This window comes from Merops nubicus, unplaced genomic scaffold (assembly GCF_000691845.1).
Source record: "Merops nubicus isolate BGI_N331 unplaced genomic scaffold, ASM69184v1 scaffold13447, whole genome shotgun sequence".
NCBI classification, from domain to species: Eukaryota; Metazoa; Chordata; class Aves; order Coraciiformes; family Meropidae; genus Merops; species Merops nubicus.
The window spans coordinates 15,563-34,460 of NW_008618417.1; the positions used below are offsets into that span (position 1 = coordinate 15,563).

The 18,898-nt window shown below is 40.0% G+C and overlaps 1 protein-coding gene across 1 annotated transcript in view; it reads right to left on the reverse strand.

Annotated features, from left to right (window-relative positions):
• Nucleotides 1-3,286: 3,286 nt before the first annotated feature.
• ATRX (alpha thalassemia/mental retardation syndrome X-linked) overlaps nt 3,287-18,898 on the reverse strand; it is a 56,468-nt gene continuing 40,856 nt past the window's right edge. The window contains 10 exon segments of the mRNA XM_008943446.1: nt 3,287-3,671; nt 4,809-4,937; nt 5,485-5,580; nt 6,475-6,600; nt 7,217-7,366; nt 13,531-13,725; nt 15,060-15,237; nt 15,965-16,073; nt 17,913-18,016; nt 18,319-18,472. Coding sequence (XP_008941694.1) covers nt 3,393-3,671; nt 4,809-4,937; nt 5,485-5,580; nt 6,475-6,600; nt 7,217-7,366; nt 13,531-13,725; nt 15,060-15,237; nt 15,965-16,073; nt 17,913-18,016; nt 18,319-18,472 — 1,520 coding nt within the window. The 3' untranslated portion in view covers nt 3,287-3,392.

Here is an 18,898-nt window from a genome sequence, read left to right on the forward strand (position 1 = left end):
CATCCAGCCCCCACAGGACACCCAACATCCAGCCCCCACAGGACACCCAACATCCAGCCTCCGCCACATGCTGAGCCTCCTGCTGCCCCTGTCACACTTTCAGTCAAGTGAAAAGTTAGGGTGCTATTTAAAGCCACGCTGCCCCTTGCACCCCAGATTGGTTATTCCCACACCAGAGAGGATTTCCACAGGATCTGACCTTTCTCAGCCCCCAGCAGGACCAGCAGCACCTCCCTGAGCAGAGCCACCCGGGGCGGGGACGGAGCTGCAGCACGGGCCAGGAGCCACGGAAACCTTCCAGGAGATGGAACGAGAGCAGGGGCAGGTTTAGCACACAACTATCACAGGGTTTTTTTTTGTGTAGGAAAAGTACAGGCAAAATTTCATAACTAAGAAAGGGAGAAGTACAATTATGAGGTTAAAATTTGCAAGTAGGTAATTAGAATCTGACCAAGTAGAACCTCACCTCACTCTTCAACGATCTATCATTGCTGGGCAGTAACTCACGCTTCATTTTTAACAGACTGGCTGCAGAAGCTGCCCTTAATTTGTGTGATTTGAAAACCTGGGACTGCAACCGTTTCCCCCAAAATGAGATGAATGGCTGCATCCAGTAACAGGCAGAGGAAAGAAGAGAACTCCAACTCACAGAGCAGCTCTCAGGAGCCACGTTCTCAGCCTGTACCCTCCTCAGCTGCGAATGTAGCACAAGGCACGTTGATGTATTTTGGTCACTTTATTAAATGAGATATTAAATAGTTTAAGTTTCAACTACTAAACAGCACTTTGAATGGTGAAAACACAGATAGTATATCGTCATACTTGAATGCTTCTTCTCTTTAAAAACACATTTCCAGTCCTTATATATATTACAAAACAGCCTTATAGGAAGAGGGGACACCTTTTCTATAGTACTTAAGATATTTAATACAGAACTGAAAAGCCATCTAATAGAAACAAAGGCAAGTCTTCACAGCTGTATGATTTCAGCAGCCAAAGCTGGTTGATGGACTGAAACATTACTATACAACTGGGACAAAACATGTACAATATCACAATACTAAGCAAAAACGCTTTACATCCAAAGGAATAAACAGGTTACAAAATGTGGAGAATTTAGCAGGCAAAACTGTATTACAAGCAACATTTTTATTCCTCATCTTAAGCCATTTCATCTAATTAAAACATCTAAAACAAATATAAAAATGAGCCTTGTATTATCTTATTGATGTATGTTCTGTCTTTAGATAGGTTAAAGCTCGATGTTATACTCAAAGCACATTGTTATGCAGCTAAAATGTCAGGTGAGAAACGTGTTCGCCAAGTGGTCCAAGTTCTGCTCCAATGCTTACGTCGGGTCTCTTCTTATGCATTAAGTCTTCTGTTAGCCGTAGTTTTGTCCAGAATGAAAAAAAATGTGCCTTTAAATGTTGCCTAAAACTTCCACATTTAAGTCTTTTGAGTTACTGTAAAACTCCACTGAACATTCCCAGGTTTGGTGGAAAGTATTTCTCTTCTTCACGACACGCAGGAATATCGGCGAGAGTTGCCCGGAGTCCATTTGCCTTCAAATGCCTCTCTCAAAGTCTCACCTCTTGTTTCTTCTCGTGTGAACAGGTCTCTTTTTGCTCCCCTCCCCCCAGACTCGATGTCACTGCAGAGCTGGCACAGCACTAGAACATACTGAGGTTCTTCTGTGGGACCGTGTGAGGAAGAGTCCAAGGCAGCAACTTGTGGGCTGGTTTTTGCAACAGATCAAACGCTCCGTTGAGATCACAAACCAAGTTTCAATGGCCAAAGTGAAAGATCACGTTAACGTTTGCATATTCAGATGCAAAAAAACCCCACCCTTGTCCATTCAGGGCAAGAACTCAAAACTCCTGCAAGGAACTCTCCAGAAACCAAACCAACTGGAGTTCACGTCAGCAAGTCAGCCGAGTCCAGCGACACCCGGGGCAAACGTCTCCATCCACTCCCTTCCCAGAGTCCTCCGTGGGCGAGGCGCCGTGGCCTCAGATGTCCCTGCCACTCATTTCACCCCCAGATTATGACGTTGGGTTTTCTTTTTTTGGGGGGGTGGGGGGAAAAGAATCAACCAAACTATACTCAAAGCAAAAGCCCTATTTGTTTTTCGTTAGATCTTCACAAGCACAAAAAGTGTGGGTAAAAAGAGTGCTAATGATAGAGAATCAACCAGAAATTTATTTCTGGTTGACATTAAGAAAAAATAAAAAGAAAAGAGAAATCAAGGTCTTTGTGTCCTCGGGAGGGAACGGGGAGGAGTGCACAACGAAAACTCTTACCTAATAGAAGCAAAGTTATCTGGCTGCTCTGGCAGCTCTGGAAGTTGCTACAGCACTTTCTTTGTATCACTTTTCTCTCAGCAGTGGTTCTGCCATTCTCAGGTCGTTGATGTAACAGGGTCTGACCCTGGCCACCGTCACCATCTGAACCCCCCACATACCAGGAATTTCCTCTTCTTGGCCCGTCCCCCATTGCCGGCAATGGGAAAAGACAGTAGCACCAGCATTAAGGAGTCAACAGAAATGTGCTTTGTATTGGATTCTGCGTGGAGTAGATGAGCCTGTGAAGGAAAAACAAACCTCCAACCCCACCGTTTGTTGTTCCACCACAGAGAAGTGACAAGGAAACACAATGGCAGGAGGCCAGGGAGGAGTGCTGCCCTCCCCGGCCAGGGCTTAAGGCTGTGCACACAGTTTCCATGGAACTGCACCACTCAAAGGTTCAGAGCAGTAGTATTTAAGAATATTGCACTCAATTCTGCTTCAAAGAGTATTTTCAGTTCCTGTTTCATTCAGCATAGGTGAAATAGGATGAGTCCAGACCTCAGTCAGAAGGAAACTGGACTATTTCTGCTCTAATTCCCACCAACAGAAAGACATGGGGAAGCGGAGCAGTGTTCCGCAGTTTGAGGAATCAACTCTAATAAGAACTCAGCTGTTTGGGATCCACTTGTGGTTCATGCCGAAACCTCCAGACCTGTGGCCCTTCTGGAGCTCCTCAGATCTGGTGACAGCTTCGCAGCTACTAAAAGCAAGCACAGGAGTTTAGACAGGAAACTTGTGGAGATGCTACTGTTACGGGAGGACTTGTTTTCACTGAAAACAACTTGTCATCTCCTGTACTCAAGGTATGTAAGAAGATTCTAGGCAACATCACCGACAACGGGGAGAACATCGTGTCCTATTTAACCAAAGCTGAAACACTAGGATGGAACATGGCATTTAAGGGGACCAAACTTTTTTTTTTTTCCTTTTTTTTTCTCTTTTTTTTTTTTTTTTTTACAGTTGAGTTCTGTTAAGCCATTGATTCCTAAAAAAATAAAAGTTCTTTCTCTGATTTTAACAATCCTTTAGGCTTTTAGTGCAAAATCACATTGATTTCCCTTGGGAAGGCCCTGGATTTTTGCCTCTCATTGGGGGTGGTGCTCGTTGTAACGGTGGTGGCTGCATACCACCAGACAGGGACTGATACATTCCTCTCATATCTATCTGTTGGTAGTTGGAAGGATTCATGATTAAATTTGGAGGCTTTGACATCATGAGGTGACTCATTGCTGCTTGCTGGTAAGACATCTGCTGCTGTTGCTGCTGATTGTACTGCTGCTGTAGTCTTCTGTTCATGAGTATCCTCTGAACACAACTGATTAGCTGTGGAGGGAAAGCAGAGCTGCTGTGAGTGCCCGACCCCTCTCCACGCAGCAAGGATCAAGTTCAGAGCTAAAATCAATTTGTTCGGGGTAGGATGGCTGAGGGAGAAAAGCGCCATTGTTATCACCATCACTAATGTGCTGGTATTCACCAGCTGATTACTGCAGAAACCATTTAGTAACAGCGTTTAGGGCTAAGTTCTCTTAATGACCTGCCTATTGTATTGCAGGCAGCATTTTGGGGAGTTTCCATGGCAACACGGGTTATACTGTGAAATGATTCCCAGGTATAACTTACAACACTATTTGTCAGGTACCATTTATCTTCCCTTTGAAGATCTGCAGGCAGACTGTCACTAGATGTTTGTTTGCCTACCACAAAACTCTTCCCATTGACATCATCTGGGCAACTTTCAGATTTTGCAAAATAATTCTAAGCTAAAAAACACATATTGAGACCTTCTAAGATGAGAGTTTCCTATGTTGCTTTCTGAGCTCTGGGAATCAGGTTTCTCTTTAAGCCTCATGACATTCAAGCAAAATACTCCCAACAGAAAAATCTGGTGAGTGTTTTTAAAGGAACTTCTCAGGGAACCTCCCTGGAGGAGGCTGAGCAATGCCACCCAATGCACTGCTGAAGCACCATCTCCTCGTGTGACATCACACACACCATTACAGAGCACAAGCAAACACCTCACCCACTGAGACACACCATCTGCAAGGACAGGTTTATGTCCTTACACATGCAAAGTCCACACTCAATACAGAATCATGGAATGGGTTAGGCTGGAAGGGACCTTAAGGATCATCCAGTTCCAACCCTCCTGCCATGGGCAGGGACACCTCCCACTAGGCCCGGTTGCACAAAGCCCCACCCACCCTGGTTTTGAACAACTCCAGTGATGGAGCATCCACAGCTTCCCTGGGCAACCTGTGCCAGAACCTCACTACTCATACTGAAGAGCTTCTGATTTCTAACCTAAATCTCACCTCTTTCAGTTTGAACCCATTACCCCACATCTTATCACTACAAGCCCTTCTAAAAAGTCCCTCCCCAGCTTTCTGGTAGGCCCCCTCCAGACCCTGAGGGGCAGAGCAGCCCAGCTGGCACACGGGTGGTGGGTATCAGGTACTCTACCATCTGCTGCTTGGTGAGGACGTCGTTGTAGATGGCTTCCCGGCGCTTGACGTCGAGCTCCTGGCTGGCCTGCCTGCTCAGGGCCAGGGCCTGCACTTGGCTCTCTGTCAGGGTCACGTTTTCTTTCCACTGAAAAGGAAATAAACCCAAAATTTTCTTGGCACTGATCATTTTAACAGAAGTGTCACGGCGACAGGTCTTGCCTCGTGTTCAGGGTACTATCAAGAGTTAAAGTACAGCCCAATTTCCAATAAATGCAAAACTAAACTTCATCAGAACCATGAGTTAATAGTTCTTCTAACTGCTCCTTGAGGTAACACACCTCTAGATACTGGGAGCAAGTGAGAAATGTGGCAGCCCAAACCAGACAAAGACAAGATACAGGAAACAGGCCTTATTTTTGTAGAATTACTATTCTTATTTGTAGAAAATTAGCATTTTCAGAGCATGGCAGATAATTATGGATCTAAACTGCTAGTCCTCTCATCTAGAGGCTGTTATGGGTCACTGCAAGCTGCAGTAATAAAGTTGATAAAGGTCAGTGCAAACTGCCAATTATGTCCTCTACTAATGCAATTAATGAGCTGAATGACCATATACAATAGTTGCTGCCTGATGTAAGTTCAACGTTTTTCCATCCCCTGAGCTAGCCCTGCAGTTAATCCATTCCACTCACTATGGTTGAAATGATGTCTTCAAGGGGCTGAATTCTTGCAGCAGTCACACTGTTGGTTGCCTCCACAACTTTCTCTCTTCCTTGATTAATAAGGTCCTGAGAAAACAACAGAAAATTAATTACAAAGCACCAATGCATTTCTTTGCCAGCCTTTTATAAGTTTTCCTCATCTTTGCCTTGTGCACCCTGACTTTAATTACTTTTTTCTCTCAACCTGCACAAGTCAGTGAGTCTAAGGTTCTACACAACTGAATTCCAACAGAGAAACTGAAGAGCATGTAGAAATCTGCCAGTTTGTGCCATGGACAGTATATAGTAAAAAATGTATTTCTATACCTAAAGGTTTTAAGATGATCACAGGAGTGCTACATTTCTACCCAGGCAAACTTTCTGTGGTATTGACTTTGATGACATTCCAGTTTAAAGGCATTCTATGTGCTCATAATAATGTCTATTATGCTAAATTATCTCTTTTTGCACAATACTTGCATATATTGTGCATTACTCCAGGTATATCCAACACAGGTCCCCATGACCTGCACACTTTGTTAGGGTTTTTCAGTTCTTTAGCAGAGATTCCTCACCAGTAAGGGTCCTAAGACAACTGTGCTTCAACTCCTGCAGTTTACAGTCTGGGATCTTGTCAGAGCAGCTTCAGGTTAAGATGGGAACTCAAGACCTGGGATCACTGAGGAACAGAATGTGTGTTCCTCAATCCCGTTCCTTCTCAGTCAGGAAACTAGACCTGGTAATTAATGTCTGCAAAGAATGCAGTTAATCTTTCAGAACCCTGAGAGACTGCACAGGTATAGGCTGATATGCATCCAAGTTAGGCTTCAATATGGCTACACACACAAAATATTAAAAACAGGATACAAATACATAAATATCAAGATATTGAAGAATTCTATTATCTATTACTTGTGACAGAAAACCCCATGCAGGCTTACAGCCAGACAGACACGTTACACTTCTTGGATTGCTACTCACCTCCAGCTGCTGATTGCTCATTGCTGAGAGAGCACCCAAATTGAAAGGGATATATGGTGTTTGGGAGTTGAAATTTGTGGGGAGCATATTGGTCCCAGTTGGCATGTTGAAACGCATAGTCAAGCCCTTAAAAACACGAAATGCACTTAAATTCCAGTAACTCTGGGAACTCCTGCTCTTCCCTAATAACCCAGGAAGGAACAGCAGCCCTTAGAGATGACAAGCACTGCACACTGCACACAGAAGTGAATTTATCTCAGCAAACTGGGGATCCTTTCCCAACCTCAGTTTCCAAAATCTTCAGTTCAGAAAGACATTTTAATCACAGAGGAACCCAAGTTCTGGTCTCGAGTAATACAGGAGTTTAGCTTAATTACAATTATTTGGTATACTAAGAATAAAAAAAAACCAAATAGCCAAAGCTTATCATCATATTTTAAGTTGTTTAAGATGCATTACTACAGAGGACACCACCTGAATTTTGTTATGCAACAGGAAAAAGTGTGTAAAAGGAAAAAGTAACTTTTAAGTGAAAGAAAGAAAAAAAAAATACACCAAAAGACCAGCACTGGGAGAGCAAACAAGACATGGTGTCCCCATTTTTCACGTCAACATTTGCTTTACATATCCATTTTTTGGCCTCTAAGAAAATTAATTTCCCCCAAACAAACTGAAAGGGTCAGTGGTACTTAAATCTGGAAAGGTTATTCTCATCTACGTAAACCTGGTCAGACAGCTTTACCTTCTTTTCTGCTTCATATTCTGCCCATGCTGCCTTCCTCTCTTCTTCAGTGAGTTCCTCTTCCTCCTTGTGGTCCAGGAGTGAATCGTGCTCGTGATATCCAACTATATACTCTTTATTGATTTGAAGCAGTTCTGCCAGAATTGTGTCCTGTTCAGATGAAGAGATGATGGAGTGAGAAGTCACTCAGCAGCTCCCCTCTACTCACTCTTTGTGTATGCCTAACTTACTGCTTTGACCCAGCTTCCCACATAGCAGCTCAGGGCACTTCACAGCAAAAGAGAATGAAAGAATAATTGAATAGTACAATTTTCCTCAGAGGGAGGGTAATGGATTAATGATCTGCTACCAAGAGGAGAGCCCAATCATTTATTGAGCCACAGGAATGCACTCAGATTCCACAACAAGAAGTGTAGCTTAAGAACCTAAAAAGAATGGAATGTGCTCAATGATTCTTTGCTTAGGCTGGACACCTGAGAGGACTTATCAAAAACCCACATCTACAATATAGAGAGAGCACCTCTAGTAGATTTAAAGCACTTCAGCCCATCAACTGTCCATCAGCATTCAAGAGAAGAGGCTGCTTGTTGAAACATAAGATAAATTGAGATAAACAGTCCCCCAACCACCTGGAACTAAGAAAGGTCAAGTCACTGCTATGAACCAGATTTGATCAGTGGGTTGCAATTTAGACCTCCATGTTCCACAGCCCCATATGCTTAACTGCTTTCACTATGTCCTTTATCATGGCAAAACTGCTGTGAAGGTTTTGTTCCCTGGCATACTAAGATTTTCTATACTTATATCTGTATTTTTGTATCTATTTTATGTGCTTATCTATCTAAGCAAGCTCCAGTATAGCTCGGCATCCCATGCAAGATTCCTAATACAAAAACATCCCCTCACTGAACTTTTGGACCACTCCTGAAATGAACTGCAGTGAATACACTTTTTGCAGTAGAATTCTATCAATACCCACAGACCTGCTCCCCCTCACACCCCCATTCTGCTTGGTGTTTGTACCATCAGGAATATAAACTGCCCAACCCTGACATTTTATAATCTAGCTAGAACAATGATTGCAAACAATGATTTAGCTTGTACCCAAAACCAAACAGATTCTTTCAACAACACTGGGAACTACACGTGGAAGTTTTGGAAGATGAGTGATTTTGCCACAACAGCTACAGAAAGTTGTTCTGTGTGTGTGTAAAACTGAATTCTGGTAGGAATGATAGAAGCTAGCCTTTGCTTCATCCCTCTGCTGTCTGGCCTCCCTAAATCCAACTCAACGCTTTCACCACCTCACCAAAATATTCAGTGTAATAGCTAGATGACTGATGGGCACAATGAACAAATAATGCTATTTTTGGGGTGTAGTAGGCAGAGAAAGAAAAGGGATGACATGATAGGATATGATGAGAACATCTAGAGGAAGTGGGTGGAGAAGTCAAGAAGTTATTAGAAAGTCAGCTAACACAATGAAAGCTCTCAGCACACTGGAGCTGTACATCAGTGTATGGAGGGCTCCTGGACATGCATATGCATTAATTTCCATGGTAACACCATTACTGAAAACAATACTGGAATATAATCCACACTCACTCAGCCAACACAGTCTTCAAAACTTGGTTTAAATTACATCCAACTGTGTGTTTGCTTTTCTTTGTCTAAACTGTACTTTGCATTAACCTCAATGATGGCTTTTGGAAACTGGGATGTGGAAGATACTACCATTTAGTTTAATTTTACAATGAAAAAAATTATACATCCACCTTACACATAAAAATCATCAGGATAAGTATTACTCTTCGTTTGTTTAGCTTGTTTATAGAACAATGATTGGTTTATAATTGTTAAGATGAAATCCTGGTGATGAATGAAAAAATGAGATGCTGAAAAAAAGGTTCAGAATTTAAAAAAAAATTCTTGTCTTTTTCAAATCCTGACAGATATTAAATGCTATGGAGAGACAGATGTATTTGAAAGGAAACATTCCATGAAGGAATCCGAGTTATGTGGTAATTCACAAACAAGTTCTTTCCAACCAACTGAACATTTAATACCAAGGTTAAAAATAATTTAAATAAGCAGCAAATTCTTCCAATTCTGAGATCAACAGCCTTCCAAATTGCACAAAATTGTCCCCTAGTATGGAACTACAGTAAAACACATGCCCTGGCTCTGTCCTGAGGTAGTACAAAACAATTATATACTATAGCCAAGTCAATCTGAGCTATTATTTTAATCTGCTTTTCCAATCTATGTTACATGACCTCAACAGAGCCAAGTTTGCATTTCACATAAAATTGTGACCGTGACTCTAATCCACTGAACACACTGACTGGGGGGAGGAGGAGGAAGGAAGAGGTGTGACAGTGTCAGCTCTGAGGGGGACAGTGACCCCCATTCTGCCTTTGCCCAACTCCTGCCTCATAGATGCTGCTTGGAAATACCTGCTTAAAAAAAAAAACAACACATTTGACAGTCTTAAGACACCTGTTAGACCTTTTGTGGACTGAATTTCTAAAGTAGTCCTTTACAGCTCCACAGGGATAGCACATGGAACTTCAGACTAACTTACTAATTCTTAAAAAAAAAATACTCTGTTAAATCCAAGTATTTCCATTGTTCAAGAGGCAGGAGCTGTTTCAGTGGGCAAGGGCAGAGAAATGGCCTGGTGAGGTTATGGCTGTAGTGCAAGGGGCATTTTCCCCCCCGAACTCTATGTGCTGGCTCCTTGGCACTGCTTGGCCACCTGAAGGTCTTGTTCAGACCACAACGGGCAGAAAACTGCTGCTAAAATGAACACTTGACATGAAACTTTGATAGACTTCCAGAGAAACTACAGAGTGCACATGTGCCCTGTGACTTTTTGTATGAAATAGTAACATTCAACATCTTCCCCTCCCTTAACAATGCTTTCTAAGGAAACTGGTCTTTGACTGAAACTTGGATTATTGCAAACACAAAATTCTCAAGGATGTGTTTGAAAAATCAAGTAGCAGTTTTTCTCTTTGCCCACGTAACAGCTTTACTCATGACTTTTAAACAACAGAGAGTGACTTCTTCTAACTCATTAAAAGCAAAAGTACTGAGAAACTTTTTTCTCCGACATCAAAGCAGTTGAGAAGTGTGTTAACACTAGAAATGACCAGAAGAACCCAAATGCTCTGCTCCAAATTGCTCCTCTTCAACAGACAGGATTCCTGACTGCACACATAAAGAATCTTCCTACTGCAGGATGTCACAGAAGTCAAGAAGTTCTGACTTTGCAGCCACCCCACAGGAAACCAATTCTCTCTCCAGCTTTTTCCACATTCATGCTTAGGCAGTTGGAGAAAAGATGGAAAACATCTCACCTAATTCCTGGTCAGAATTCCTTCTAAAAATCATGCTTTATTTTCATGCTTTTTATTTCCAAACATCTTTGTCCCCCCATGTTCTGAGGAACCTGTTCTTTCAGAGCCAAGCTGTAGCTCCACTTGCCACTTTCCATATTTTTTGTGTTTTTACTGTGCATTTCACACCACTGCTGTGGATTACAAAGGTAATCCCTCACCTTACTGGCTGCACAACAGTAAAATCACACAGTGGCAACACTGTTCAACAGGCTCTGCTTTGAAGATGTGAAAGAGGCCTGAAGACAGAGACAATTACACCCCAAACCTGTAAAAGGCAGAACTAAAGCCTCTTTTTAGCCTAAATGCCTATTTTACTTTGCTGGTAATTATAAAGGAAGAGCTCAGGCTTTGTAAGGAAGGAGTAGACAGCTCAGTGATTAAAGTTTTCATAAGCATGTCAATAGTCTTTTAAACCAACTTAAAAAAAAAGCTATGAGAGTTGTTAAATTCATTCAGCTGTTAAGAAGCTTTACAATTATAGAGCCAAAGGATGCATTTCTGCTAGAATTACACTGAAGTAAGCAACAGTTAACATTCTCAATGGACAAACTTTCAAAATTTAGAGAATAACATCCACTGCAAAACTTCCTACAGTTGATACTTGCTTTTGATTGTTTATGTAGGATTTCAGAAATGGGATAGACCAAAAGATGCAAGATTAGGTAATAAAACATAAATATTAGACTTACTTATGATATTATAAATAAGGCAAGAGCCACAATTCAGTTGAAGAGATCACAGGAATCAAGGAAGGAGTCACTAACTACTTGACTAGCTCAGTTTTGTGTGCAAAGCAAGAACCTAACTGAGGATAAAATGAAAATAAAATATCCCAATCAGCTGAGCTTCACAGGGAAGACAAATGCAGCCAAAAAATGGTTAAGAAAAAGCAAGACCATCAGAACAGTAAATGTAACTACCAAATCAGTGTTCTCTGATACAAACACCTCTGTGACAGTCTCAACCTTGGTGCCCCCTCCTCGAGGCCAGGCAGGTCTTTAAATATTATTAAATACATCTTTAAAAGGATTGAATTCTGTTCAATACCATTTGCCAGCCCCATGAAAAAAAAACAAAGGAGAATTCCAGTACATAGGTTGCTCTATTTACAGCCAGGGACTTGGTTAAAAGCTTGTAGTCAACTTAATCTACACAAGTCTTACATTGATGGTTGGAAGAGAATTAATATGGAATTTAGTATTTAAAACTGAATGATAAAGTAAGTTTGGAGTTTATAAACTCTCTTTTACTTTGTACTTCATTCATTAATTTATTGCTGTAAAAGAAAACAAGTAGCTTTTGAAATATAATTATTGCATTGGATTGATCAATGTTTGGAGTAAACATATTCAGTTGCTTCAAAGGCTTGACTTATTTTTATTTTCTTTCTAACTAAGTAGCAGCAGCAAATCCTCATGCACTAGCTGTGTGTGGAAGCCTAAATGTATGTGGTCTAAAATAACTGAGAGTGTAAAAAAGAGAAATAAAATTAATTACAACCTAAAGGAAGGCATTTTAGCAGATAAAAAAAAAATGAATTTGCCAAAATAAAACAGCACAACATGGTAAAATGAAATTTTCAGTTATCAACAATTTACTGCTTAGAGTGAGTAATAAAAAGAGCTTAGATACAGTCATTAACGTTTGTTTTCAAGGGTTTTAAAATGCATGTGTAACAGTGACTAACACTTAGAGGGCTAGTGCTTCCCAAATCCCCCCAGCAGCTGCACCACGCTGTAGGTGGTCTCACAGCCTGCTTCAGAGAATGGCTTCGCTATGAAGAATGCCAGTGTGATGCCTGACCACAATTTATTATACTACAGTGGTCTACAGATAGCCTAGAATGGAAAACACACCATTTTTTCCTTGGAAATTTATAGATTTATAAAGTGAAAAACCTCCCTCCCCACACCCAGGCACTGTCGAATGACCCAAACAGTAATAACTCAGAGATTTAACCAGCTATCTAACCACCAGCCACACATTTGTGTGTTACTGTTTACTAGCTAGTCACCTGGTAAGAAGCAAAGATAATTGCACAGCAGCTTAACCATGAATTAGTCTTTAGTATACCACATACACAAAGAATAAATTTTAGACAAAGTACAAAACTGTAGCCTAAACTTAAGACACAAATTGACTTGGAAAAAAAGAATAAAATAATGAAACAGTCATTCTTTATCCTGTTATAATGATTGTAAAAGCCTGCAAGAATGTCACTGCTCTCTGCTAGTACTGGCAACACTAAAAACAGATAACAAAAATCTTATTTGTCCAGTTTTGCTCACCTAAACAGCAAATAAGTGCTACATTTTCCCTGTCTCTACTGTACCTCTGTTAATGGTCTCTACAAGGGAAGTTAAAAAAGGAACTAAAACCCAAAAAGGCTTGGCAAAGGAGAGCATGGATTAACAGGACTCTTACAAAGTCTCACCTAGGTAGCTAAAAAGCAGACCTCAAAGTACAGCATCACCTCACTGATATGTTATCACAAACTGAGGTACTGCTGGCTATCACCAGCACCCACTGAGATGTTCATCTGAATCCTGGCTTCCACAGTCCCCTGCAGCAAAACTTCTATGCACTTAAATTGTGTGAAAAAGTGTTTTTGCTTGTTCTGATCTAAAATCTTTGTCTTTTAACTGAAGATCTTTTTTCTTATATTGTCAGTTACACTGAAGGGAAACTCATTATCTAGCTCACATTAATATAACCATCCGTTATATTAATTATATATTTTATTGTGTTAACTACTATTCACCTCTATTTGAAGTGAAAAATACTGCTTTAAAATTAAAAATACTGCTTTAAAGTGAAAGCACAGCACTCTCACCCTTCCAAGATGAAACACCCCACATCCTTAACCAGATGTGAGTTATTCTCACAGCATAGAAAGATGCATCATCTTACTTTTGGCAACATTGGTGTATCTCTCTTCTTTTTCTTTTCTGAATTAGGATCATCCAGCAAATCTGGCTCAAAAGTGTAGAGCTCTGTAAGTTCATTCATAGTGAAATGACGTTCGACTTGCTGCTGGTCGACAACTCGGAAGGACAGGGACTGCTTGGTCACCTGCCGGTCGTAGATCTTGTCTTCCATTGTTCCCTAAAAAAGGAGGACATTCACTTTCCTATAAATACTGCACCTTCTTGTCACACAGGAAAAAAAATTACAGAAGAGCTAGAATAACAACCTAACAGTGCTCTTACTTTCCTCACTTCTTTGACCTTTTATCTACAAAGTTACCTGAAAACGTTTTGTTTTCTAAGAAACAAACCCACCTCTTGGAAGCAAACACAAACATGGATTGTGGGTGTGACAGATGTCATCTAGCCATGGACTAGAGTAAGAAAGGTATTTTTTCAGTAGTGTTTTGAAGAGATCCATTTTTGCTTCAATTCCCTAAAGGATTATGACCAAAAAATGGCAATTTCCACAGCATGTACCTGATTTCGCTGCTTTGAGCAGGCTGTGGAAAGGAAAACAGATGCCATATCTCTGGGGTGGGGAGGGGAGGGGGAGCAGTCAAGTCTAATTCATCACAGCTGGGTATGAAAAAATTAGATCCTTGATGAAAAAAGGAAAATTACTTTTTTTTTTTAAAAAAGGATGACTATTAGAAGTATGAGAACAGCACAGCCTGTTCTGAACATTGTAATTTAAAAAGGATATCAACAGTTCAAAAGTACACGTAGAAAACTACAAAAATAGACTGAAGCCTGAAGAAAAAAACCCATGTCTGACAGTAACATGTTACAAAAAGTAATCTATTTAAGTTGGCAAGTAAAGAGTGACTTGATCAACAGCAAGTCCTGTTACTGGGAAAAGGTCTTCAGTAACACCTGAAGAACGAGAAGATGAAGCAACAGAAATAATGGCATTATAGTTAAAAATAAAAAAAGCACAGATCAGTGACCATCAGAATCATTACACATCTTTAATATCTCTAGGGTGTGACAGGTTTTCAAATCATGACTGGATGCCTTTTTATGTAAAAGTCTGTGTTTTCCTTCCAGTTGGACTGCCCAGGGTCCAAAGAGCAGGGGGCTGTAGAAGAGCGCTACCATGAGCAAGTTCTATTGCCTAACAACCACCATCCTCTGTGCAGACTATTCAATTAAGAATTTTTCATGGTGTGCAAATTCAAAAAGCTGTGAACACTATTCTGAGTCTGGATGTGTGAATCACTGCTGGAATTCCAGAGCCTGTGTTGCACAAAATGCCAGACAAGGTGGGCTTAACCTTAACTTCAGTTATTTATTTTACCAGTCTTTCCTTTGAGAGCTTTTTCAGTGGCCAAATACTGTGATCAGATCAGGGCTGGAAGGTGATTGGATCAGAGTGGACCACCAAGACAATTAAACAGAAGTCTAGAGAGTTAGAATTTACAAATTTAATTGCAGGAGCAGAATATCACCAAAGTATCAGGAGAAACCTACCTGAGCCAGAAACCTGTACACAAACACAGGTTTGTTCTGCCCAAAACGGTAAACCCTGAAAATACTCTGGATGTCATAGGATGGGTTCCAAGAAGCATCAAAGATGATTACTCTGTTAGCAGCCACGAGATTAATTCCAAGGGAACCTGCTTTAGTGGATATAATAAACAAGCGGCCTCTGGAACAGAGCAAAGTTGCAAAATGTTAATATTTTGGAAAACAACTATTGTTCCTGTGTTACTATGAAGTCGTTCATACACTGAAGTAAGTAAAAGACTTCATTAAAATACTGGATTAAGCATAAAACAGATGCAGATTTTACAAGGACAACACTTTTGGCAAAACCCATGCTCCCAGGAATCCAGATCAGGGCCCTCTGCAAAGCAACTGTTGAACAAAAGCTGGTGGCTAAGAACAAATTTTTGAGTTTGCATTTTCAAAGTCTAATAAAATTAGTTAAATTAAACCATAATTTTAAACAGACATATCCCATGCTATTGAAGCTGTTTCCTGGCTAGCAAACTTTCAGGATAACTCCAGAATGACTCTCTGATGGATCTTTTCAGTATCATCTCACTGAGGTTCAACTTAAAATGTGCTCTTGACAGACACCTGACAGAATAAACTACTTAAAAGTATTAACACTGAGTTATGTGCTTTGTTTTATTTAACTTTTTTTTCCCTGTGCATTATAAATGACTGCAATTGGAAGTAACCTCAGGGAACTGGAAACCTACTGCTGTTCCACAATTTTTGGGCAAGTTCTGCACCTGACATCACGGTGGTATTTAAGATAAATTATTTGCCTAGCCTTAAGAGGTCATTACATTAATACAAGTAACAAAGAAATAAGCAAGAAAAGAAAGAGGGAAAATTAAGCATATATATATCAGAAGATAGCTCACCTCACATTAGTTTCATCATTAAATTCTTCAGCCCATTTCTTTCTTGACTGAGCTGTAGTAGAACCATCTAAGCGATAATAATCAATATTTCTGAACCATTTTCCTTCACCTATAAATGTGAGATTCAAATTATTAAAATGCTGATTGTGTAAGTAACCAGACTCATAACACTGGATATGCACAACTCTCTAAATAGTAAAAGAACAAATGTGGAACTTAAGCCCCACTATTCTATAACATTCTAAAAACATGGAAGAAGATTACAGGTTATTCAAGACAGAACATTTTTGGAGGATACAGGTGCTTGTCAGAGGTTGCCTTGAAAATTATGTAGTGAAGCTTGCATAACAAAATGTAAAATATATAACATGACAGAAAACAAAAGCAACTACAATTGTGATGACAATGATCATCCACAAGCCTGCAATAGCTCCTACAAAGCCTAAACCAATTTTGTCTAAAATAGTTAAAAAAATAAAGTGAGATGTCATCAATATCATTCTACCTTGCAGGAAACACCCAGCATCTGTCACTAACCATGTCAAGATTTTGTTGGTGTTTGGTTTGTTTTTTTTTACACAGAGATGGATTGATATTAAATGAAACCCTCAAAGCAGCTTTACACAGACTGAAATTTAAAGATAGGAATTTGTAATCGAATTATGGTCTGAAGTTAAATTTCATTTGAGGTATTTGAAAAGATTCCTCTGATTTTTCACCATTTCTAATTGTTATACACATTTGCAAAGATTTGCCTTGATCTGGAGACCCAGTTAATTTTCATAAGTAACCCTGTGAGTTATGGCTACTTCTTGCCAGAGGAGACAGAAACCAAATTACAGCTGATAGAAGATTTTCTGCTCTCCTCAGTTCACAAGTAACCTTTCATTTTCTTTGGCCATCAGGGTATATGTACACAAAATTAAACCCACTGTGCCATCAATCATTTAAAAAAAAGAAATTGCATTTTTAGAGACAGCACTGCTCAACGTAACCAATTATGAAAAACTGATGGTTGAGTTATGCCAGGAAGGTCTCTGCATGGTGCCTCTTGCTATGACACACAGTCTGATTGCTTACCAGAACTATCACAAGTTAAAAAAAACCCTGCCCCTTAAAACATTATCTCACACGAAGGGCACAAACTCCACTAAAAATACAGACAGCTCATGACATCTGAAGATGAGAAATGTTCAGATGCTACAGAAGCAACAGCCAGAAACAATAAATCTGTGAGAGACACAGCAGAGATCTTCATCTAACTATGGTGTTGGTACCAGTAAGCCACATTTCTTACACAACTGCTCAATATGTTTACACTTAGAATATATTTGAAAGAACAGCAGATTTAAATGAATTCTTCAATCAACACATACTGGGAACTGAAACTTCACATCAAGATGAACTGCATCATCAGGAGCTCTGGCTGGATCTCAGAGAGTCAAGAGAAGAAACAGAGGATGTGTCTGGCTAGTGAGAAACTCCTCACCACTTCAGCATCACCAGGATAATATTGCAGTACTTTGCTCCCTTATGAAATCCATAAAGCAATCTACTGCAGTACATACACAGCCCAAATTCACATTTGGCATGTTCTACAAGCTGTTTTCAAGTAGTCTAATTTTCTTTCCTGATCTCTCTCCCAGTAGGAAGGACTGGAATTTGCCACACATCAGTGTGCAACATCATTCTTGTACAGATGATGAACATTTAATCTGCTCAGACTGTATTAAGCACAGATGATACAGAATGAGATCAGAAGCAAGAGTCTATACTGGGGTAGCAGAGACCACCTGCAGAGGAGACGAGTAATCCTGCTAACCCCAGAAATAGTGCTGAGCATACAATACTTCTAATGAAATCAATTATTTCAACTCCATTTCCTTTGGACTGAACAGAGACTTGTCAAAGAGTCACTAGCTTTGCAATCCCTCAAGGTGACACTCACCTTTATAAATAGGAGGCTTATCTTTGTCAGTTTTCTCCCTGTTGGCCAGCTCCAGAAAATCTTCTATCAAATCCAGGGATATTAGGGACTGGCTAAACACCAGGCTGAAAACAGAAACAAGGAAATGCAAAATTCACCTCTGAGGTTATTTCAGTTATTGGATGGCTTTATTTGTTCTTACCTCCTCACTCTGGTACTACCTTTAAAACAAACAATCTTTCCAGGCACAGAGGAAGACTTTGGTGGAGTTTATCCACATATGAGGAAACTCAATTGATAAAAAATGAATGTAGCATGCATGTTTGCTTCAGACAACTGAGCAACAGCATTATGAAGACAGAATGAAGAACACCATCAGGCTACAATATTTATAAGGTCATTAGAATTATTTCTAGAAGTGACTTACACTTTGTCTCCAAGCTCCTCTGCCATTCTAAGGATTTCAAAGAGAAGCACCATTTTCCCAGAATGTTCCAACACTTCAGCATCTGCATCAGTGACAAAATCTTTGTACCAATCTGGTGCTGGGCTACCAGGATTGGAGGAGGATGTAGCTTTGCCTATAAAAAACAAAGTAAAAATAAATTAAAAGGTAAAGGCATGGTCTTAAATTTAATTTTTTTTTAAATAAATGCTTTGAAATGTCTGAACTACAGAATTGTTTCCTCATTATTAGGCTTAACTGGTATAAAAAGAGTTAAACAGGCAAAGAAAAGAGAGTTTGCACTATTAGCAGTTACCAAAGGAGCAGTTATTGACAGCACAAGTCATCAGTAAGGAGCACAAATCCCCTTTGTACACTGCAAATTGCTAAGACAAATGCCTGCACCATCTCCACATTTCCTCCAAGAGTATGTAGCACCAGTTTTGCTTCCAACAAGTATGTGTCTTTGAAAACTCATCCATAAACATTACAGCTATTGAAAAGAAGCTTTGCATAAAGAAAGTTATTTTGAATCTCAAACAAACATCTTAAATGGTTGGAA